At 38.7% G+C, this 24,549-nt stretch overlaps 1 protein-coding gene across 1 annotated transcript in view; it reads left to right on the forward strand.

Annotated features, from left to right (window-relative positions):
• The first annotated feature begins 8,094 nt into the window (after positions 1–8,094).
• The window catches only part of LOC139729423 (uncharacterized), a 78,969-nt gene continuing 62,514 nt past the window's right edge, over positions 8,095–24,549 (forward strand). Inside the window, exon 1 of the mRNA XM_071640352.1 lies at positions 8,095–8,412. Within this exon, the coding sequence (XP_071496453.1) occupies positions 8,265–8,412 (148 nt within the window). The 5' untranslated portion in view covers positions 8,095–8,264. The remainder of the gene's footprint in view (positions 8,413–24,549) is intronic.

The raw sequence follows: 24,549 nt of genomic DNA on the forward strand, positions 1-24,549 counted from the left end.
TATATCTCAGCCGTTTCAAAGCCAATTTTCATCAAAATAAACTTTGAAATTCCTCTTAGAATTACACGCCCTTTCATATCTCATAAGAGGGTTTCATTATATCAAAGAATTGTCGTAAAAAATGGAGACCAGAAGCCCCATCTCAACGAAAACTGTACCATCCCTTTAATCCATTAACCGCTAACAGAATAACAACTGTGCGCAAGTATAGTATACAGTCAACCAGGAAGCTGGATTCTTGTTACTATGATATTAAAGGTCTTATTTACCTTTGGCAGCAGTGATTTAAAAATGTTCAAGATATCACTTTTGATGCGTATGTGTAAGTTAGCTGTGTCACAAAACATCCTATCATATCAAATTTTTGCAATAATATATTATAGCCTAAATATAAGAAAATATCATTATTTTTCTCTCTAAACAGTAACTGTTAGACAGTTTAGTCTGGAAACATTTCATTATAACTATTGTTCACATTTTGTATATTTAACAATACTTAACATCGATTACACTATGTGTCTTGTTCAGTTTTTTTACATTGGTTGTTTTTATCCCTAACTCACATTTTAGAATTATTTAGAGCACTAAAGCTGGGTTTTTGTTTCATCTGCAATTGGTAAATTATGCCTTTAACTTGACACTGTGTCAAGAGTTGATATTTTTAATAGGCCTAAATGTCATGCAGCTGCAGATTTCATTGAATGTTCATGAGATAATCAACCAGCGATGTAGGGAAAAGCGACGTGCATATTGAAAGATTATTAAATACATAAGAAGCATCTCCTTCAAAAAGGTATCACACATTGATGGTATATCATACCTCTTTGATCAAGCTAATCGATATTTTTATAGCGATGAACGTATTACGCCTGGCATTGTGATTTTTCTTGAATCTTCTTATCGTGCAAGTGATGATATTTATCTACTAAATAATCAATTATTTTGCGTTGTATCAATCATCAGTCCATGCAGAACACAAATCCCTCTTGAGGGAAATGCAAAAAGCTGGACCGCGCATGAGGAAAGTAACAGTTAGTTAACTACTAATACTCTTCCGATTGAGTTACACACAAAGTATCCACATTGCCAAGCCAGTGCTTGTTATTGAATTCTAAAACTTATACATCACATGATTCTGAACAATGTTGGGTTGACAGTGGTAGTCTTTAGTCAAGGTTGATCCGTATGTATATACGCAATACATTTATTGTCATTTTCTCTTAGAACAAAATGATTCATTTCACCATCCATGCAATCATGGCCTTTGCCGAGGTTATATGTGATCTGTTGTATTTGTTTATGGTCTGATGTGCCATTAATCAATATGCAGCTGTTTTTTTTTTTTTGGTTTTTTTTTTGTTCTCGAACGAGATTTCAAAAGTGGTCTGAGCAATATTGCAATATTACAACGTGCTTTCGTAGGTCTGAACGGATCGTTGTACACACCAGTGGAGTTCAAGCGGATACGAAGCAGGGGCCGCGGAACCCCCCCCCCCCCCCCCACACACACACACACGCACACACACACTTTTGGTTCGTGAAAAAAAAAAGGAAAAAATGGGGGAAAAATCACAACACCCATGAATTTGAATTTCAAAAGATTCCGCCCTTAAATAAAGTTCCCGTCTAAGCACCGGAGCGGCGTAGCAAAGGGGGGGGGGGGGGAGGGGCAATGGGGCGGTCGTCCCCCTTATAAGATTCTGAATAATTCTGAGTGCACAAGCTTATCACTTACATTCCGAAAAATCAATAGTTCCCTCATGTTATAGGGGAATATCCCCTTTTAATCAACCCTTTTCTCTCTCAGTTCCCCCAATCATTTTTTTTTTTGGATAATTAAATTCCCAAATATTCTTTCAAAATATGCGTATACGAGCTATCTCAATTTCAACTTTAAAAAGGCAAAATCCCCCTCGTACGGGAAGGGTGGGGATAGCACTCTCCCACGCTTTTTCCCTGTCCCCCCCCCCCCCCCAGGGCATGTGTGTACAAGTAGACTGAGGCTACACTTTGGGTTTTCAAAATATGTGCCATAAAATAGAAAAAAAAATCTCCCTCATGTATAAAGGAGGGAGAATATGGCTTATTCCCTCCCACATCATCCTGCTATAGTTTCCTTCCACAGACTTGCACTTCTCTGCTTGAAATTTCCAGATATTCCAACAGAAGTTTGCGCCAGATTGTTTATTTCAGCTTTAAAAATGATTCTTAAAAAAAAGCTCCCTCGAATATGGGAGGGGTATATCTTGCCACCCTCCCATTGGCTGGTCTCCTCTGTAGACTTAGTACACTTTGGGGAATTTTGCTATAATTAACACGTCCCTGAAAAAAAAAACACCTAATTATTTTCATTATCATTTTTTTCTTGGGGGTGGGGGGGGGGGGGGGGCTAGAAAAAATTCCAAGCATTGCACCAAAAGGTTGCACCAGGGCCCCATTTCATAAAAGATGTTAGGATAACAACTCTTGCTGGAATGACCACTTTCCACAGCAATCAGCCAATCAGGAAGCTGTATTCTTGTTGTTACCATGACAATAGTCATTCCAGCAAAGAGTTGTCATCAAATAAACTCTTTATGAAATGGGGCCCAGATCGCTGAATTTCAGGTCTGATAATGTAAAATCATCTTCGTGTGGGAGGATGTACACCCCCGTGTGCGTGCCTTTTCTGTTTGATCGCCTATCAATAACATACAGCGTTCATGAAATTTATTGTGAGAATGAATACAAGAGGTTTATTTAATGCTACCACTTTATAGGCAAATTGTTCTTAAAACTATCCTGCTACCTTGAACAAGTGGGGCCGTTTCAAGTTGATAAAACACGCAAAACATGCATCAAATTGCACCATTTACAACAACAAAATGCTAAAAGTTCCCACCGTGGGAGGGGAGACACCCCCCTCGCACACCCTCCCTCTCTCGCTCGCTCGGGCTCGGTCGCTTTGCTCCCTCACATTATTAGTAATCGCCCCAAAAATCATATCCTGGCTACGCCGGTGCGTCTAAGCGGGGGTGTGTGTGGGGGGGGGGGGGGGGGGGGGGGTTGGCTTGACCTTGAAACCCCCACCCCCAGTCCCGCAGGCCCCCCCCCCCACACACACGCACACACACATACACTGAAAAACGTTCAGCGGCCCCTACGCAAAGTGCACTGCTAAATCTTTGTCTAGCTCTGTGAAGTCCAATAAGGTAATATGTTTGGGGGTTTTTTAATCCCTAAATCTTGGGGATTTTTAGCATATTAATGTAGCCAAAACCACTGACAGAGACTAGTCGATGCTGCAACTCAGTGCAATCATAGTAAGTGTAGGTCTAGATGGTTCCCATTTTATGAAAATGTTGGATGGCAGGTCTCGCTAGAATATCGTACTGTAAATATCGGTGTTAGATTTAACACTATGGGTGTTATGAGGGCATATACTTAATGGCGAAATTGTCAAATTTAGGCACAAATATAGAGATTTATCGAACGATGTACCAACTTTGTGGGGCACACAAAATTTGACAAAGAAACTTTATTCCCTACACACTTGCTTAACTATGAAATATGCTGAACTGCAGTAATAGTTCTCAAATCTTTTACTACGACGTTTTCTGACTATGGCATACATTGGTACATGAATTAAATTATTTTTACCTACATCGACATTTTGAAGAGTTTGTTTGCAAAAACCGATAAGTCCATATTTGCCAAATGGAGATATTTGCGATTAAAGGTCAAGAAAAATAAAGAGAATAATAAGAAAATTTTTGCTTCTTTTGACCATAACTTTAAAAATGAAGAGTTTGTTCGCAAAAAACCGATAAGTCCATTTTTGAAAATTTTGAAGTACGGTCTCTGTCATAAAGTAAAAAATAATGCCTTTTAAATGATATATTCGTCATTACATATAAAAGTACATTTTTGAAGTTATGGTCGAAAGAAGCAATTTTTTTTTTATTATTCTCTTTATTTTTCTTGACCTTTAATCGCAAATATCTCCATTTGGCAAATATGGACTTATCGGTTTTTGCGAACAAACTCCTCAAATATACCTTTATATGAAGTGACCAATATATCATTTAAAAGGTATTATTTTGTAGTTTATGACAGAGATCGTACTTCAAAATCTTCAAAAATGGACCTACCGGTTTTTGCAAACAAACCCGTCATTTTGTTATTCGTGACTTGAAATCGATCACATGAAACTGTTATAGTCCAAAAGAGGTGAATGATTTTTTTTTTTAATGTGAGAATCTAGAACTCAGTATGTTACTATCCCATTTTTATTCACATCATTTTTTTCACAATCATCAGTATTATCATTGTTGGTATTATTGTCTTTATTGTATTTACTTGTGGTCAAGGATCAATGGTCGCAGCCCAACACCGGCAATTAGTCATCCTGAACAGGTCATGCAGGTCGGACGCCCAAGTTTCAACAGCGCCATCTTTTGTCAAAGGCACTACAACACTCATGTCGATCATTCTGCCTCGTTGCATGAAAAGATGCACTCAAACAGTTATTAAGTCAGAAAATCAAGGAAAGTAAGTCACGTATCACCCAATCACTTTGAGTGTATACAGAGAGTTATGTTTGATTTTCTGATTTATTTCAGTTTTCAACCTTTATGGAACAGAGTCCTGTGTTGTGAATACACTTTTCAAAGGACAAGCAAACGAACACAAAATAGGCTTACTAGCAATGGTGGCCTACTCATGTCCCGTTAGCCAAAATATCAACAGGGTTTCCATGTAGGCCTTTTCATATATATAGTTCACCCAACTCCCCCTCTACACATAAAAGTTTGAAAGTTTATTGACTCAATCACCCCATTTGGGGTATGCCAGTTCAAAAGCATGCCACATTTGATTTGATTTATTTATTCACCGTAAATTTACGCAAAAAGAGTACAGTAAATGTATGTTAGGCAACATACAAGCACATAAACAGAAAATGTGTAGGCCTACTTGAAAAAAAAAGACATATCGATTTACTTTAAAAGGAAAAGGTAGGATCGCTTATTCAGCTCTGTCTACGAACATGACTGTTCTTCCATGGGGTCCTAACATGAAATTGATACTGGGATAAAAAAAGAAAGAAATAAGATTCAGACTGTATCGTTGATAACAGAACAAGTGTATATTGGCTGATCTGGATAATAATACTGTGGAGGGATTGTGAAAAAAGAAAATCCGGAACAATTATCAGTGTTACCAGAAAATGAGGCAGGACTGTAAACAAATTAGGAGGGAGATTAGTATATTGCACGACATACTGTAGTAGTAATGATAACATACAGACCTATTGACCGATTCTGTGACGCGCTATGTGTATTTTTGGCATGGGCGCAGCCATAGTGGGTGTCTTAGCCGACCCCCCCCCCCCCCCCCTCCGCACTCCCCCACCCCTCTCCCTACATTAGCACGCGCGCAGAATGAAAAACTGCTTTAGCCAATAGAGGGCTTTTTACACTTGTAAAATTTTGCTTAGCCCCGGACCAACGGTGGGGCTAAGGGGGGGCCTTAGCCCCACCGTTGGTACGGAACTATCCTTAGCCCACTTTCTGTTTACACTCGTTTTTGCCAAAGTGGGCTAGCCCCACCGATAGTACGGTACTATCTGGCCCTGCAAAATAGCAGGGGTTAGCACCGCAATTGCGGTGCCAAGCAAGTGAGTGTAAACAGAACGAAAAAATAATCCTGGGCTAAGCGACGGAGACGAAGTCCGACCCTCACTGACCAATCAGAAACGAGGTAATCAAGTGCTGCCGGTGCGTGCGTGTACGTGTACAGTACACAGCGTAATTATGAATATTCATGTGGTTTGGAAAGTCCGGGGCTAAGAAATACGAGTGTAAAAAGGTCAGTTTTCTCCTTAGCCCCGGACAAGAGATAGTACGGGACTAATTGGCGACTGTAAAAAGCTGAAAAAATTGGTACGGGACTAACGATAGTCCTGGGTCAGAGAAAGTCCGGGGTTAAGAAACACAAGTGTAAAAAGCCCTTAGGCGTCTCGTACTGAGCGCGCGAATGCTAGTGCGCGAACCTTTGTTACAAGTGCGTGATAAAGATGTTGCCCCGGGGTGGGGGAGAGCAGGGGGGGGGGGGGGGTCGGCTGATACACCCACTATGGCTGCGCCCTGTGCCGTAAAATGTCTGCTGCCCTCAACGAACCCGAATCGGTCAATAGGCCTAATATGTACAGAAACGTTGCAGGCACCGCCTGCGAGCACAAAGTCAAACAACACAAATTCATAGGCCTAACGCTAGATATGATATACAAATTGTTCTAATACCATAGCATAGGTCTACTAACTAAATCATCTTAACAATCGTATTTACACGCACACACACAAATTTGATAATCACTTTTCGAAATATTGAACAATTTCTTTCCAGAATTTCGCCATCTTCACCACAGTCTCCTATATATATCAAAGAGGTATGATACGAGAGAACTCCTCTTTAGTTAGGCCTATCACTTAGTGTCATCAAAAAGTGAATCCATTCTAAGTGCGTTTAGCGGGCATGGAACGTTGCAAATTCATCACCAATCCTTCCGAGAGAGCAATTTTCACAAACTCTTTCACTTCTGGGGATGTTTGAGTACCGCGGTACCGCGCGTTCTGTCGCCGCAAGTTACTTGTTATTCAAAATACGAATGTCCTATCAAGGAGGTTCGAGAAAGGAGTCATGTAGCCTATTCGCTTTGATCCCATGCTCGAAGCCGCCACTCAAAAATATTTGATAATACAGAGTAGACATTTATAGAGTGTCTTTTCCACTAGATACAAAGCGCTATAAATTGTATGTATGAAGTATGTGTCAAACTGGATCCCCCCCCCAGGAAGAAAATGAATTCACGTCTCATTGCATAATGACCATCCACTGTCTAAGGAAGACAAGATATCTTTATTATTTTACTTTTCGCTATCCCTACTTACAAACGATGGGCGGTAGACAATCATGGTAAAGGCACGGGGGTGCGCGAAAAGAAATTGCTCAAATATTGCTGATATAGATATCAAAATTACTCGATTGTACGTGTCTGTACGCTAATCTGACATAAATTTATAGGGCCTAAAGAACTATAGGCCTACTTGAAGATGGTACCATAATATTAGTTTCATTTTGCGGAAATAATGAGAAAATTGATAAAAACGGCTTTCCATGAGGGTAAAATTTCAAACACTTTCACAATATATAGCTATCAAATTTACACTTTTGCACATATTTTCGAACAGAATTGATGCTTTATCATTAGATAGGTGAAATGTCATTGCATTAGATATATAAACGAGCGCAGCAGAATACCAGATAATGTTACAGAGACTCCAACCCCAAGCACCTTCTGCTGCTGGAGATTCTCCCGCCTGAAACCCCTAGCAAACGGGAGACTCCAAGTTTATGTGTGCGAAGCGCGAAGTTCCTTGGGTTATAGATGCTCTCTGGTGCTATCTAAAGGCTTATTTTTGCAACATACGATAGCAATACGTAAGAAATCCTTTCCAACGGGAGACATAGAGCCAGGGCGGGAGAAATTAAATCTCAAACGGGAGAACGGGAGATTTTGCAAAAATGGGTTTTCGGCGGGAGACCTCCCGTCGAAAACGGGAGAGTTGGAGTCTCTGATGTTAGCGTTAAAAATGAATCTCCAGATTGCTCAGAAAGATGGCGGCTTCGAGCATCGAACATCAAAGGCACAAATTATGCACCTGTGGAATTCTTTTGTCCATCCATAGAAAACTCACAGACAGCTGATTAGGCGTTTTCACATCAGCCCGATAAAAATCCAAGCTCGAGATATTTCTTATTTTCCCAAGTCAGAAAATAGCGCGCTATTTCGAAACATCGGGCTGATAGTCAGTTGTATTTTGTAACGCCATCTCTCGAACCTCCTTGGTCCTATTAGAATTCTCAAATTTTTCAATCTTCTAGAAACTTGTACGCTCTCTACGAAAGATAATAGAGCACCCCATGCGCGCACGAGGATACATGCACATAGTGTTGTTCATTGGTGATTTGCTCGCCACGCATAAATATGCGAATGGGGATTCCCGTCCAATTCGATCCTTACAACATGATACTAATATTATAGCGCGACTGCTCCGTATACCGTACTTCTTCTACTCTCCCGCATGACGGATTGACAGAGTAAACATGTACTCTAGCTTATGAAACTTTAAAAACTGGAGATAATGCATCAAGAAGTTTAAGTGTCATAGAAGTTGATCGCCGTGCCCGTTCGACTGCTGATATCTTCATAATCTTGGTTCAAAATGGAAAGACGCTACCCGAACGAAAACCTGTTACCCACGCACCCGGCGGCAACAAGGCATGTGTTCGGCGGACGAGTTTACGGACCCGGGCCCGATGGAAATCTAGTCCGTGCTGCTACTAGCAGGCCTACTGGCACTGCACAACGAGGTACGTACGTGGGAGCCAGGTGTGTATACTGTCTGTGCAGTGTGCCACATACCGCCAGTGAATTTAATCTAACCTTTGGTTTTCTACACTTACAGTTCCCAGATAGATGTATTTCGCTCTCAGTAACTGTCATAAGACCGGCAATTGTACCAAAATTATGGCCAGAGACTTCACATCATAGATTCGTTGGTTCGTTAACTGACGTTAGCCACAGCACAGTAAATTACAGACAGACTTGTCTTTGACTTCAGCATTGTTCAGCTGAGAAGTTTAGACAAAATGGTGAAATAGCCCCAATCACACACTGGCTTATTTGGGTCGTGAGGGGATGATGTTGTCGTTGGTTCGTTGACCATGTTGACCAGAGCACAGAGTATTACATTACACATTAGAGAGACTTCAGCAAAATCGTAAAATAAAAGTAGGCTGTACTGCATTGCCATTGTTGTTTGGGGCATAGAAGTCTAGATCTATATCTATAACCTTAGAATCAGAAAATCTTTTTGAGAATGAAAGAAAGAAAAGAGATGCCTAGAGAGATCAAAGAAAGGAAAAGGGTATAATCATGATATAGTCCCCACATCCCACCGCAGTGCGCGTGCACCCGTGGGTTACTTAGGCAGTAGGGATTATAGGGTAAGGTAGGGTTGTATTTAGTACGGACAAGCAGCGGTGGGTGACTATATCACGATAATGCCAAGAAAAGAAAGAAAGAAGGGAGGATGGAAGATGCCATTAGAAACTAGAAATCGATGGTAGTTTGGTTGGATGTTGTATGCATGTTGGTACATCATTTCATTTACTAATGGTTAGCCAGGGCCTTCACATCGCAGTTTCAAATAAATTTAGCTTCAATGCCTAGCACTCAATAGCAATACTAGCTACTACTCCAGTTCATACGTAAGTCGTTGGTCGACCTACTGTAAAAGGTATACGCCTCGCTGACAGGGTATTCCGCAGTTGTTTCAAAGAAAGATCAGAGGAGAGACAGAAAGGTGCTATGCTGCGGAAATCCGCCCCACTGCTCTAGGGTCTATCAGATATCGGTCAGCCCCATTTTGCGATTGATGGGGCCGCATTCACAAGTAAACATGAATCTGTCTTGAGATCTTGTGTCTTGTGCAGCTTACACCTAAATTACCACTGAGTTCATTTACATTGGAAGCGAAGTCCAGGACAGAATTTCGTAATTTTCCATCATGTAGCACATGAAGTACCGGTACCCTAAATGCGTAGCTCATTTAGATTTGTCGAATTAATTGTGGTCCTTTGAGCAGAGAAACCAATATACCGGTACTGAAAACCCCAGCTTTACAGATTACAGGAGGCTCACATATTTCAGAAATGTAGCAATGTAAATCCATTACAATACTGCTTACTTAGCAAGGTCACCTGTGTAGATTTTATGTACAAATGTAATTAGGTGATACGCTATCAGCGTATCACCTATTGTGATTGCCAAAATTTCTCTTTTGTTTTATTCTTCTTTCTTTCTGCCACATTTTGTGTCGTCAATATCTCAACAATGACATTACGGAATAACATGACATTTTCAGTCAACATGTCTCATAACAATATCTAGCCACAATAAGGTTTTCATGACAGTAACATATCTATGACGTCATCTAGGCGCCATTTTGTGATTTTCGGACCTTGTCACATGATCGATCATAACTTCATAACTAGATATCATTTCTGTATCATTTTCGGTGGACATAAAGTTCAGGTCACGCTCTATCTTACATTTTAACGCTAGTTACCCAGGTCATCATTACGCGCGCGTTTGCGCGCGTCAAAATTTTAAAAGGCTCAAAACGACTTCCCAATGGGAAATCTCGAAGTTTCAGACAATTTTAAGCGTTTCAAACATTTTCTTGCGTGCGCGTCCGTCCGCGCAATTTCGCGCGCAGAGGGCGTAACTAACATGAAAATGCAATTTTTTTGACTGATTTGGATTTTTGATACTTTGAGTAACAATATCCATTGATTTCCGATCGATTTTGACCTATAACAAAGGAATGCACTGGCGTCAAAGTTGAAATTCCGCGCGCGCGTCTTTCTGCAAATATAGTGAAAAAACATGTTTTTGTTTATGTCGCCATAGCTCTTTAAATCGTCCATTGACCCTATATTTCTATTGCATATTACAAAAGCATATGAATTGGAAATAACGTTTCAAGTACCAATATTGCCAGGAAAACTCATGACGTCATCATATCATCATCTGAAATCAAAAAAGTGGAATTAATTTTTTTGAGGTACTCTTTCTGACATTCATTTACTCGTATCTCTATTGTTTAAGCTTAATATCACCCCAAATTCAGATATGTTTTACTTTGAACATTTGCCTTTCAAGTCCATGTCATGGTTTTGAAATTTGATGACGTCATCATACTTTAAATTGTGATTAAAGGTAAAGACGCAAAATCGGACAAGTTTACGTGTTATGTCTATGGGAGGTGATTTTTTTAAAAACCATACATTGACTTGACAACGTTTAAGCACCTTTATCTCAGATGATTTTGCTTCATTTCCTCTGAAAATTAAGTATGTTGTAGCTGTGACAATAAGCTGCAGTAATCGTGCATTTTATTCTTTGAAATCTCCTCATCAGGTTGACAATTTTGCAATTTAAAACTGAAAATGAGAATGGAATGCGGACGAAACGATTCCTGATTCATCTTTCACGTACATAAGTTTACGTTCCTCTAATTTTCTCGTCGAGACGTATGGTCGAGTGGTTAGAGGTGTCGTCACAGAAACGTGAGGTTGCACACGTACGGGTTCGAACCTCACAAGAGCACGAAAGAAAATAATAATTTTTTTAAACTTTTTTTCTTCAATGGAGTACTACACCTTCGTCCATGTAGAAGTCACGTTCGCATGTAAACACACCTATACGCACACACTCACACAGTATCCCTTTGTTTATCGTTGGAGACTGCATTGCTTCGACTGCTGCAAAATATTGCAGGCTGGGCTTTTCAAGCTGATCATGGTATATTGTGACAAAATGAAATTTGTTCATATCAATTCAGTAACACAATGTAGTCGTGGTTACTTTGTGCTGATTTTTATACATGTAAGAAGCTATACATTGTAAAAAAAGGTATTTGAATTGTTCCTTTAAGTCAGTCTTCTGTATTGATGATTATTTGTCAATTAGTGGTTTTTGTGGAGTTTCAGATAATGATAAAAAGTATGTATGATAAGTGCAGCGATACTTTCTACAGTTAGTTCAAAGTTGTGTTACAGAGGTTTGATACATACATTTAGCATTGTGTTTGTGTGTCCACGTGTGTATACAGGTTGGCCATATGGCACATTCTAGACAATAAATCTTAATTAATTAGCAAACGCGATCAGCTATGGAACTGAATATGGTACTAATGTATGATGTTTATGATTCTCATTAAACTGTGACGAGTTTAAAGAGATAGCTTAACTGTGTGTAAAAATAAAGCAATAATAAGGAAATTTTAAGGGAATTTGATAACCATGCCTATAATAATTTCATACAGGTACTAATAGCTGCCTCATTTTCATGTGATTGATCGTCATGTCAATAGCAAACTGACAACGTACGATTAATATATTATACATTAAGCAACTGTCTTTCAAATCCATATCGATGTTTTCTACTTTGATGACGTCATCATACTTTAAATTGTGATAAAAGTAAAGACACAAAATCGGACAAGTTTACGTGTTATGTCTATGGGAGGTGATTTTTTTTAAAACCATGCATTGACTTGACAACGTTTAAGCACCTCTATCTCAGCTGATTTTGCTTCATTTCCTCTGAAACTTTAGTATGTTGTAGCTGAGACAATAAGCTGCAGTAATCATGCATTTTATTCTTTGAAATCTCCTCATCAGATTGGCAATTTTGCAGTTTAAAACTGAAAATGAAAATGGAATGTGGACAAAACGATTCCTCATGTATCTTTCACATACATAAGTTTACGTTCCCCATATTTTCTCGTCGAGACGTATGGCCGAGTGGCTAAAGGCGACGTCTCAGAGACGTAAGGTTGCGGGTTCGAACCCCACAAGATCACGAAACAAAATATTTAGCTATTTTACTTTTTTTTCTTCAATTTTGTATTACATATTCGTCCATGTAGAAATCACGTTCGTATATAAACGCACCTATACACACACACAGACACACACACACGCCATACCCCTCTTTTTTGTGTGTTGGAGACCACATTGCTTCGACTGCAGCAAAATTTTCCAGGTTGACTTTGTCAAACCGATCATAGTATGTAATGACGACGACTGAGGTGTTGTACTTTGAACAATTGTCTTTCAAGACGATGTCATTGTTTTGTAATTTGATGACGTCATTACACTGAAAATTGTGATTAAAGGCAAGGTATCAAAACCAGCCGATTATAGGTTTGATGTCTGCGGGACGTATTTTTCCCAAGTTGCCAGAAATGGCATAGCGACCTCAGTCGTTATAAGGCCGCTATTCCGTCTAGCAATCCAATAGATGTTCACACGGCCACGTTAGTTAAGTGGGCATTGACTTTCCCCCTGTTACATCTATACATTGTTTTTTTTTTGTCTTACCATTTCCGTGGATGACCCGTGGCCGAGTGGTTACAGAAACGGTTTCGCATGCACGCTCAATATAACTTCAAGGTGCCTATATCACATTCTTTTCTTGTCGATCACAGATGACCGTCATCTGATGACCACAAGCGTATCACCTAACTCGTCCTCAATGTGACGAGTTTTCATGTCTCGTTCTTTTGTTCTTCTTCCTTGAGCCCCCCTCATGCATTCTTTCGGTGAAGCTGCCACAAACATATACATGTATATGCAGGGCTCCACACTAACTTTTATTTTTGGTGGCCCAAAGGCAAACATCCGACCTTTTTTGGTGGCCCCGGGCCACCGTTAGTGTCGAGCCCTGGTAATATGTCATCATCCTTGTTCATTGTGATTTCTTAGAAATTTTGCAAACATTCTATTCAATTTTTCTCAAAATTTTGAAAATCTGTTCCCAGAACCAATTTTTTGTTGATTAAATGTAAAAGAAAAAAAAAAATCGTTACGAGTTCTCCTTTGGTTTTAACTATTTAGGGGTAGACCCGTCTATCAGTTTGGATTTTTTTCTTGTATAGATTTTATTTTAAAAAAAGGCGTGTCAATACCAAACATTCCATGTCATTGTGGTATTTGTTCAATTATTAGCTGGCCTTTGTGTGAGTCTATTGCTTATCAAATTGGGAATTTTGGTGTGAGATGTTGAAATTTTTGCGCATTTTGCGCAATCAGAAACCAGCGCAAAAATAAAAGCACAGTGACATGAATATGTGACCCGCTACAACAAAAGGATCCTAAAGTCGCTGACGTGCGAGCCGAGAAAACTGAGTTTGAATCAGATCACCAAAATCTGTCAAAACGTTCGGATTTCTGTTTTTAACATAATTTTGTAGTCTAATGTATCTTCTTTCATCTGCTGAAATTTCGAAGCTGAATGATCAAAGGAAAGGCCTGAAAATAGCATTTTTCTGGGCCATGCTCGGCTCGCCCGTCAGCGACTTTAGGATCCTTTTGTTGTAGCGGGTCACATATTTTTGCTCGCTATTGTTCCAGTAGTTCATTCCTTGGTTTTGCCAAATTGAAAACCCGCAAAACTCATCTCACTCGGCAGAGCGTGAAAAATTACTCATGCGAAAATATCCACTTTTACAGAAAAGGTAAAGCATAACATAAAAAAGTAATTAGATATGTCTTAAGGCTAGACAGGCTGAAAGTTAGCTTTTGAGGTCTATAATAGGTCAACTCTCATTATCAATCTCTTTTTATCTGTTATGCTATATCTCTTTTTTTATCTGTTATATCCCATTCGCGTACAATTTCTTGTAGGCAAATGGGCGAGACACATTATGGCGCTTGCCTTGTTAGTTAACATTACATTGGTGTATATCACCTAACACTTTCTGGACTTAGTAAGAAACTTGAAAAAGAAAATGGATAGTCCAGTGAATAATGGGACATTTAAACAAAAACTCTGTTACATGATCACCATTAGACTATTTGATTTGATTAGAATTATCTCATATTTAATCAAAACTAGAAAGATTGAAGTATTCAAATGTTGTAACTGATTATAAAATGTTAACTTTTGTTGGATGAGAGGCTTTGAATGTACATGAAGCTATTGGCACATATTGTTGCTGTTTTTTCTTTGTAGTGTGTGCTACCTGTGATCACTCCAAAAAGAGAATGCTTCTGTGGTATACATGTATTACTAAAAAATGTTGCAGCCTGTGTCAACATTGGTAATCTTTGCCATAGAGAAAAACCATGATTGCAATATGGTAATGGTTTATTTGAGGTTAACTTTGTTACAATGTAAACTGTATGTACCAAAATGTAAACAGTGTTATCTGAGTATTCATAGCAGCCTGTTTCAAAAGCAGGGAATAGAACGACATGGTGTGGGGAATCCCCCAAGACAGTCGCGCCAACCAGTACTAATACAATGCGGATGGTTCATTCCAGTTTATAATGTGCACAGGAAACCAGTCCAAAGAACATTACTGTTTTAATACATGGCTCTGCCTGTGCGTTGTCTCATGACTGGATGTACATTATATCGATGATGACTGGCGGGGGAGGGAACATACGGAATGTTCCACCCGAAGGATTTGAAATGCTATTGAGGGAGGTTATAAGTCCTGAGAAGAAGTTGAGGGACATTGTAGCCTCCCGAAATAGCATTTCAAACCCTAAGGGTGGAATGTTTGTACATGTTCCCAACAATAAAAGTCAGCATCTGTTATATTATATGGGTTAGTCAAATACATCAAATATAAGTCAACATCAACCTTTAGCACAACGCACTCGATCGCTCGCTCGCGCAGAGCCAAATATACTGTGCACGCATGGTCCTAAGCCTTCTGTCGTTTGTTACGTGAAAATGTTTTCCCATGGGAGAACATTACAAGAACGTTCGCCCTTGGGCGAACATGACGAATGTACAGCTCCATCACGTGACTGTGTGTAGCCAATCACTAACAGGTACTTGACTAACCCATTTAATATTGTACATTGTAGGCCTACATGTAGGGCCTACATTGTAATACCCTGTTCATAATACACTATTACTCTAGCACAGGAGCGCTCGTGAAACTGATGCCCCTTTGGGTCTGTTCATACTGAGAGTCACTCCCAAGGAGACTAGATGCAAAATGGTTGAAATGGGCATAATTTCTGTAACCTATACATGGAAGAGGAAAGAGCAGGACGTGCACATGCAGGTCTTAATGAGACTACCAAGTTGAATAAATCTGAAGTGATATTTAATATATTGTATTCATAGATTTGAATACAGAATTGTAAGCTGTACACACGTCGTCTGCGTGTACCCCATACACTTCTGTGCTGACCGGTGCTATTCATGGTTTGTAACCCTATGGGCAGGGAATGGGTGATTTCAAGTTCGGTGCTAGTGCTACAATGTAGTGCTAGTGCTAAGTGCTATCTCAGCACTACTACTAGCACCGCTGATAAAACCGAACTTGAAATCACGTCAGTGTTGGGAGTTGACCTCAAAATTATGACGTATTTCCGGTTGCTGGTGCTGAGCTCGGTGTTGAATGTAGTCTGCTGAACCGAGCTCCGCCGTCTGTGTTAGCGATTTACGTGCTTTTTCCCCATTGACTAACACTGGCCCCTAGGGATTAGCATTTTCTTCATTTCAAGTTCGGTGCTGGTGTTTGCGTTGCCGTGCAAGACCTGTATTCGTTTCCACAATACTTAAGTAGATGCACATTTAACGTGCAAAGTCTATGCTAATGCAGTGGTCGCCCACGTAAAGAACACGAACACTCCAGACATGGCTATATAAATCTGAGCCTGGGAGCAAAATTAAGAAAGTTGTACTTTGGGGAATGGATGAAATTTGTGGCATTTTAATCCGTCTTCTGCACTACGTGTCTTAAACTATTAAAGCAGTTTTGGCTACATCTTTTAATATTTGACTGTAATCACGCACCATCACTCTTTTCGTCGCGCAATTTCCGCGGAGCTCGCGGTGCTGTGATTCCAGCACCTAGTGCTGGTGATCGATAATTTTGATTGGTATCGCCTTGTTTATCTGACCGTCGGTGTTGGAGCTCAATTTAACGCTATTATTTTGGAGCTAGCACTAGCACTAGCACTAGCACTAGCACTAGCACTAGCACCAAACTTGAAATCACCCAATGAATTGGTCATCAGTCAACCCCCAAGCGGTCTTTTTATCGACCAAAGTAATATTGCAGTATCCCCTCCAACTGCAGGATTAACTTTCTTCCATATTCTCACAATTGTTTTGAGCTTAAAGTTTCCATAGAAGAGAATTATTACGTATACGAGGTAGTTTTGCGAGGCAATTGCAGTTGGTATTTTGCAGGGTCGTGGAGGTCAGCAGTCAATATCCGTTGGTATTTTGCTTCTTCCGGTTTCGCCATTCACTTTACATGTCTAACATTCCGATCGACCAAGAAGAGAAAACATTCAAGGACGTCGCTGTGTGTCGGTTACACGCACCGCAGAAAAACGCTGATAAATCATACAAGGTCGACCACCTCCAGCAGCACTACGCGTCAAACAATGACTAGTCCATTTGTGCTCAATAACTGCACAGTGACCATTATTACAACTCTCCAAATTGAAACAGAAGCAAAAATAAAGTGTAAAAGCGTTCAGATGTTTGAAGTTCGCATGTTGCAACTACATTTGTATCTTTGAAGTTGGAGTTGAATGATACAAATGTATGTATACATTGATGAACAATTTTTCAATTATTCGACATGTTGGTGATGATCTACAGGTAGTCAAATGTGGCTTGATCTATATCATAGTGTATAGCCGTATTCACATATTTTCCTACTACACTGTAGGGGATAGGTAATACGATAATTGACTGGCCTTGAGGGAGATACCAGATAAATGTTGCCCGCACTGAAAGAATATTTTCTGGTATCCCCCTTGAGGCCAGTCAATATTATATAAATATCTGACTGTATCATCCTTGATGTTATCCCAAGTTCTTTCTTGGGCCTCTTTTGAGCTGTCTGTATCCACAGTGGTAGCCATTTGACAGAGTCATGACTCTGTCACTGGGAAGTGGTTCCCCACACCTGGCTGAGTCACTCATTCTTTGATGTTAGAGATCTTTAGATTTTTACAACATGACGTTCAGAGAAAAAAAAACCTTTTCTGAGCATGCGGAATATTGTGACTTCAATTCGATCTATTTACAGCTTGCATAGTCTGAGTTTTCATTACACGTTTTGGGCTATTTTTATGTCTGCTGAATTTGAAATGCAGAGAGCTATTTGATGTACCTATCATATAGGGGCGCCATTTTATTTTTTGTAGGTTGCGTCCTAGCGTAATCTAAAGCTACTTTTCAACATGACGCGGGGTAAGAGGAGAACATCCAATGCAATTGTCATCTCAAACGTCCGCGCTTCAGATCTTCCTAATAGCTACTCAGGACTATGATGTGACAGGTAGCACACTCAGACTGCAATGTCAATTGCCCTGTCCCTCCCTATGTGGTGTGAACATGCCCAAGCTGATCTACAAGATTTGCTTTGTATTGGGAACATGGTTTATAAACCTGACTTGGAAACATGATTTGAAAGAGAGACATGATAAAAGTTTTTCTAGTGCGTGCTTATGGCTCTCTTGGACTCTGCCATTGTGCATAATTAGCTGTGCAGCTGGTCTCATAGCAGTTTTTACTCATGAATATACAGCATACGCCATATATATTTCGAATATATATATATATATATTTCATATATATTTCATGAATATACTGCATACGCCATATTCGCAAGTCTAAATTTTCTGAATAGGAAATTCCTGATGATTTCGCAAGTGGTGAAATTTGCGATCGTGGAGTCCTGTACTGAACGGAGAAATATACACGCTACGTCACATTCACATCATTATCAGAGTCAAAATTTTTGTGTGTCTTTTTAATTTTACAAATAGCACCCGACTCGCGGAATTTGCGAAAAATAAAAGCTTGCGAAATATTGGCGTATAGGCCTACAGTGAAACGGAAATAGATCAGGGGGATATCATTTTGAAGTTAAAAGTTCCAGCACCACGGTTGTGAGATTGGGTGAATGACCAAGAGTATCCTCACTTGGCCTTGGGTTTGTCAGCACAGTGGACCTAATGGTCACACTACACACATTTTAGTAGCCAATAGTCTAAAACAGAGGGATACATGCAATGTACAGTGGAGAGTATGCCCAGTGGGGATTATCCACTTTCCAAATAAACCATGGAGCTATGACACACTCCATGAATTAACAACAACTGGAGTATTTCTGAGAATTACCAAGGTGTGTGTGTGTGGGGGGGGGGGGGGGGGGTAGAAGGAGAGAAGAACGCCATGTTGTATTTTATGTCAAGAAGAATACATCAGGATGTTAGCATAAAACCCAAAGCCAGAGAAAAATTTATGTGGATTGAGTGAAAGCAGCAACATTAGTAGAACATATCAGTGAAGGAATAAGTGTTTGGTACTAGTTACAAAACTTGAAAATGGCATACAACACACACATACTGAAGCTTTTCGATATGCAATGTCGAAAAGCTTCAGTATGTGTGTGTTGTATGCCATATCAGTGAATGTTTGAGGAAAATTGTAGGCCTACTATTGATGTTTAAAGTTACGAATTTTTAAAGTTTTGGTATTGGAAACTGCTGAATGAGGAGACTACTAGAGGTTTATGGCATCATGTGTATGGACAACAATATAAAGATTTAAAGTGTAAAGGGAATTCCAAAAAATCTATTTTTTGTGAAAATTACAATATTCCATCAACTTGATACTGACATGTTATATGTAATAGCAACTATTCCCCCTGCTTTCTGAAAGCGGTTTAGTCAAGTGCTCTTTCATTATGCTAGAAAAGTAAATTTTTGTGGAATTTTCTTTTATATTAAATTTTATTTATATTGAATATTTATTGAATTATGACATAATCATTACCTCGAGTTAGTCTCCTCATCCAGCGGTTCCAAAACTTTAAAAATTCATAACTTTTGCATCGATTTGCTCAAACTTTCACTGATGTGGTCTACTAATGTTTCTGCCTTCACTCAATCCACATTTCTCTCTGGGTTTGGGCTTCTTTTAAAGGGCAAGTCCACCTTCATATACATGTGGATTGAGTGAATGCAGCAATATTAGCTAACACATCAGTGAAAGTTTGGGGAAAATCGGACAATCCGTTCAAAAGTTATGAATTTTTAAAGTATCTGCGTAGTCACTGCTGGACGAGAAGACTACCATAGTGTATGATGTCATATGCGTACAACCGTATAAAGAAAATAAAAAGAGAATTTCACAAAACTTTACTTTTTGAATTAGTGCACATTTCTTTGACTTGTTACTGACATATGTTAAGGGTAATATTATTCCCCCTGCCTTCTGAAAGAGAGAAGTCAAGTGTTCTTTTGTTATGCGAGAAAAGTGAGAATATGTTGAATTTTCTTTATTCTTTCTTTATATCGTTGTACTCATGTGACATCACAAGCTATAGTAGTCTTCTCATCCAGCCTTGAGTGAGCAGACACTCAAAAAATTCATAACTTTTGAACGGATTGTCCGATTTTCCTCAAACTCTCAATGATGTGCTCTACTAATATTGCTGCATTCACTCAACCCACATGTCTATGAAGGTGAACTTGTCCTTTAATGCATTACAGAGTTCCGTATACAATTTTATGGCAACAAAGCACACGTCATGAGATACAGTGTACTTCCTGGCAGTGGAAGCTCATCTAGTGCCGTCTGCTATGTAATACGTACTGTACTTACAGTGCATAGTACAACTGTGCTGAGAATATGGAGTGTTGACATCATAATACATAGATCTTTGTGTAATAAGAAATTTTGAGTGAAATAAAAGTTAGTAAAGTGTGTAGACAATGATATTGTAGCCATGTTTCCAATATTGTATTGTGTGATTGTAGGATATCAATCACCTCACGATCCTACACGTACACCTTTATATGAGCAGTGCAATGGAATGTGCTTGTTTTCTAAGGAGTATGTTTTGACTAAAGACATAATACTTTGATCACAGTTTTGTTGAAAGTCTTGACTCTTTGTCACCATGTTAAGTTGGTATAGAATACCAATGTGATGATGTCACAGTCTTTGTTATAGCTTGGGTTGGAACCAGATGTGAACATGTCTTTATAGCAACAATAGTGTTCTCAGACAATTGGGAGAGGTGAAGTTGTTTAGAACCAGTTTTCATGGTAATGATGTCACACTTTGGTCATAGATCAGCCTTGTCAAGTTTTGCTTTTAAAGGGAAAATCCAGTCCAACTATAAGTTAGTCTGATAAGAAAGATTAAAATATGTAGGCCTACAAGTTCAACAGTATGAATTTGACTGAAATGGGATGAAAAAATATTGTAAGGAAGTTATGACATTTTGAAGTTTCGCTGTTTTGGGGGGAAACAGTTCTTGAACAGTCAATATAAACAAATGACAGAGTGAGTATGTCATCCCCTCACAATGTACCATAGTATACAGTTTGTACAAAATGTTGAAATTTCCAGTTTTTTTTTATTCAAATGCAAAATTTTATGCCCAAGACTCAAATCTTCATGTACATTGTATCTAAACTGATCACTATTCTGAAGTTATTCAACCAGGAATAAGGTCATGTTTCAGACTTCAATGACAGAAACATTGAATTTTCGTCATATTTTTTTTTGTACACAATCAATCAAAAACTGTGAGGGTATGATACGGTTAGCTCACTCATTTGCATAATTATATATTCATACCCACTGTACAATAACTGTTTTGGAGAAGTTATCAAAACTTCTAAATTTCATAACTTCCTTACTTTTTTATCCGATTTCAGTCAAATTTTCACTGTTGAACGTGTAAAATTTTACTCTTTATTATCAGATTTAACATATTTGGACTGGATTTCCTCTTAAATGTATTTTTCAGTCATCTGAAATTGGGTTTAAAGTGTGATTTATTTTTTAAAACATGGAATAGTATAATGTGCAGGTATGAGCTGGGCTGCAGAGAACCCTGAATATTTATAGCCTGTAGAAAAAAGAAAAAGCAAATGTACTTGTACACCTTACGATGTTTATGATCCAAAGTATTAATTTTGTATTTATTATTAATCTCAGTGATTCACCTCTTCAAAGGCCAATTGGAAAAGAGCCCCGTTTCTTTTGGAAATGCCCATTCATATTAAATTTGTCAACAGTGAGGTTTAGCAAAGTCCAAATTTGTAGTCTGGCAATGTATTTCTGTCAAAGCTGTGATATCATATTGATGACTTTTCATGGAACATCCATTATGTTAATTATATTTTTCCTGTCATAGAGGTTAAAATTAAATGATACACATAATAGGGACACCATGACAAAAATATGATTCAGCAACCTATTGCTGGTAAATCATAATTATAATTCATAGGCCTATCTGCCAACTTCTCTCATTTAATAGTCCACATTCTTTTTTCTTGCGATAAGAACCTCTATAGTCAACCTTGTATTCCTATCTTTTTGTCGTCACCTGCACTAATACAATTGTAGTATAATATTCCTAAATTCCTAATTCTGTATTTTCTTCCAACTATCCCTACATGTATTTCCAGATGTATTTTTTTTTGGGGGGGGGGGGGTGGGGTGAGGGGAGGGGGTTGAGAGGTATAATGTATGCAACTTATATGAATTCAAGTCAAATTTTAAAGGGATAAAGCAAAATGAAGTGAATGCAGCTTTGTTTTAATGTGATCTATGGGAGAAGGTATTGTACTGTACTCTGTGAAGTCAGTTCAGACAGGGAGGTGGGAAGAGATGTGTTGATGTACAGTTTGTACAGTGTGAGTGCCCCTATGTTTCATACAGCAGTTATAGAACATGCGAGTGATGTATTTGGCACAGTAGACGGCTAACCACCCACACTGCAGAGCTGGGCTGAACCATTCACATCATGGGGGGGGGGGGGGGGGGGGGGGGAGGGGGTAGATGAGTGAACTGTTACAGGATGAGGAAATGTTTGTCAGTATACAGTAAATAGTCTTCATCAAGACACACAAGTATGCTATTAAAGTCAACTTTTCTTCACATCTAATAAAAAAAAGACAATCACAGTGGTACAAGTTTCACTGAAAGTTGACATTGAGAAAATTACAATATTCTACTGCTTTGCATGTTTTCTGTAAAAAACAAACAAAACAAAAACAAAACAAAAGACAGGAAAAAAAACCCCTAGTTTTGGTCCCTTATAGTGAGATAATGATGATGTAATCACCCTATGTCTCTCTATTGGGATAATGCACAGAAAGTGAAATGTATTTCCTGAAATTAAAGCAATTGATGTACATATTGTACAACTCTTTCGACAAAAACACATCAGTGCCAGGTTATTTACAAGTCAGTAATACAAATGTAGTTCATACTGAAAAAAGATGAAGATCTTTCTTCAACAACAACTGGGTGGGTATTTGTGTACAGATCATCTGCAGACTATTCAAAGTGAAGACAGTATGATCTCCACTAATATGTCAGCCTACACTGTACAGATGTACATGATATCTTCTTGAAGCTGAAGTTGCATGAATGTTAAACTTAAAAATCTGACAACGTACTTCTTTGTCTGTGTAGTTCTAAATAAACTTGTATCAGACGTGCATGTTTTATGATCTGAAAGTCAACCTGTAATGAAATGGGTTTGCATACACTGTCAGCACCCCAAGAGAATGTGGTGTATACTGATTAGAGTATTAGGTAGAATCATTGAAAGTATTATATCATGCATAATGAAGAGTGTACCGATATAACTCTATAGTACAGTGTATGTTACATGATTATGTACATGTTACTGCATGAACAGGTGTAACCTTTCAGTTTAGGTTGCAGACAAATTTAAGAGCTTACAATTTCTAAATTGATCAGCAGGCTAATTAGTGAGATGCAAAGATCCACTGTGTCTTGGCATACAGCCAAGTAAGAATAATGCGTGACTGAAACTCTCAACTACAAGTGTATTACTCATGTGACTCATAATTTGACTAGTTTTGCAGCCAAAATTGTGCAATGTACAGTGAATGTGTTACTGTTTCCTTCTATGGCTGCCATGTCATGATGTCTTTTGTATGAGGGAAGCTCTCTTCAGAACAAATGTATGGCATTAAGTGATAAAATCTGTTTGGTGTCTGTTTGATACATGTGTACTTCTTACAACAAGAGGGAAAATCAAAGTATAACATGGGGTAGACTTGAACTTTTTGTCAGTGTCATACAATGTTCCTTACTTGATAATGTAGGCCTACATGTATGTTGCAAGGGAATGACGATGCAGAAATTTAGGTGATGGTGTACTGTCCCATTGCCTAATACATCACTAGTGGTCCCATATACTCATATTCATGTTGGGATCATCACAAGTTTTTGATCACTTGTATGGTCTGCTACTTGCATGCAGTCATGCTAGTTGATGTACATTGTGTACTATATCAGAAATCAAATCAAGATTGGACTTGAAGGTCCTGTTTACCTTTGGGAGCAGTGATTTAAAAAATGTCCAAGATATCACATTTGATGCATACAACTTGTGTGTAGGTCTGTTGTATCATAAAACATCCTACTACAATGTATATAACATTTTTGCAATAGAGCCTAAAATATAAGGAGATATCTGTATTTTTCTCATTAAACCATAACTGTAGATGGTTTAGTCTGGAAACATTTTTTTTTGTGTGTGTGTACATGTAACTATTGTTCACATTTTGTGTATTTAACAATACTTACACTGTAACATCAATTACACAGATACTATTCAAATTTTTACAGTGGCAGTAGCTATCCCTAACTCACATTTTAGAACTAAAGGACTAATGCTGGGTTTTTGTTTCTTCTGCAAATGGTAGATTATGCCTTTAAGTTATTTTCTCTCTAGTAAGGGCTCTTTTCCAGAAATCATCAAATGTCACTAATATGACAAACTCAGTCTTTATGCAAGGTGGTCAGTTTGTCAGATACATATGATGAAAGTCCTCTATATTTTGTTAATTCTTGCATTATGCAGTGCAATGTGAAAATCAATCTAGCTT

Source organism: Diadema antillarum, unplaced genomic scaffold (assembly GCF_040938485.1).
Source record: "Diadema antillarum isolate AM-2024a unplaced genomic scaffold, OU_Dant_1.0 scf00000020, whole genome shotgun sequence".
In the NCBI taxonomy this organism is placed as follows: Eukaryota; Metazoa; Echinodermata; class Echinoidea; order Diadematoida; family Diadematidae; genus Diadema; species Diadema antillarum.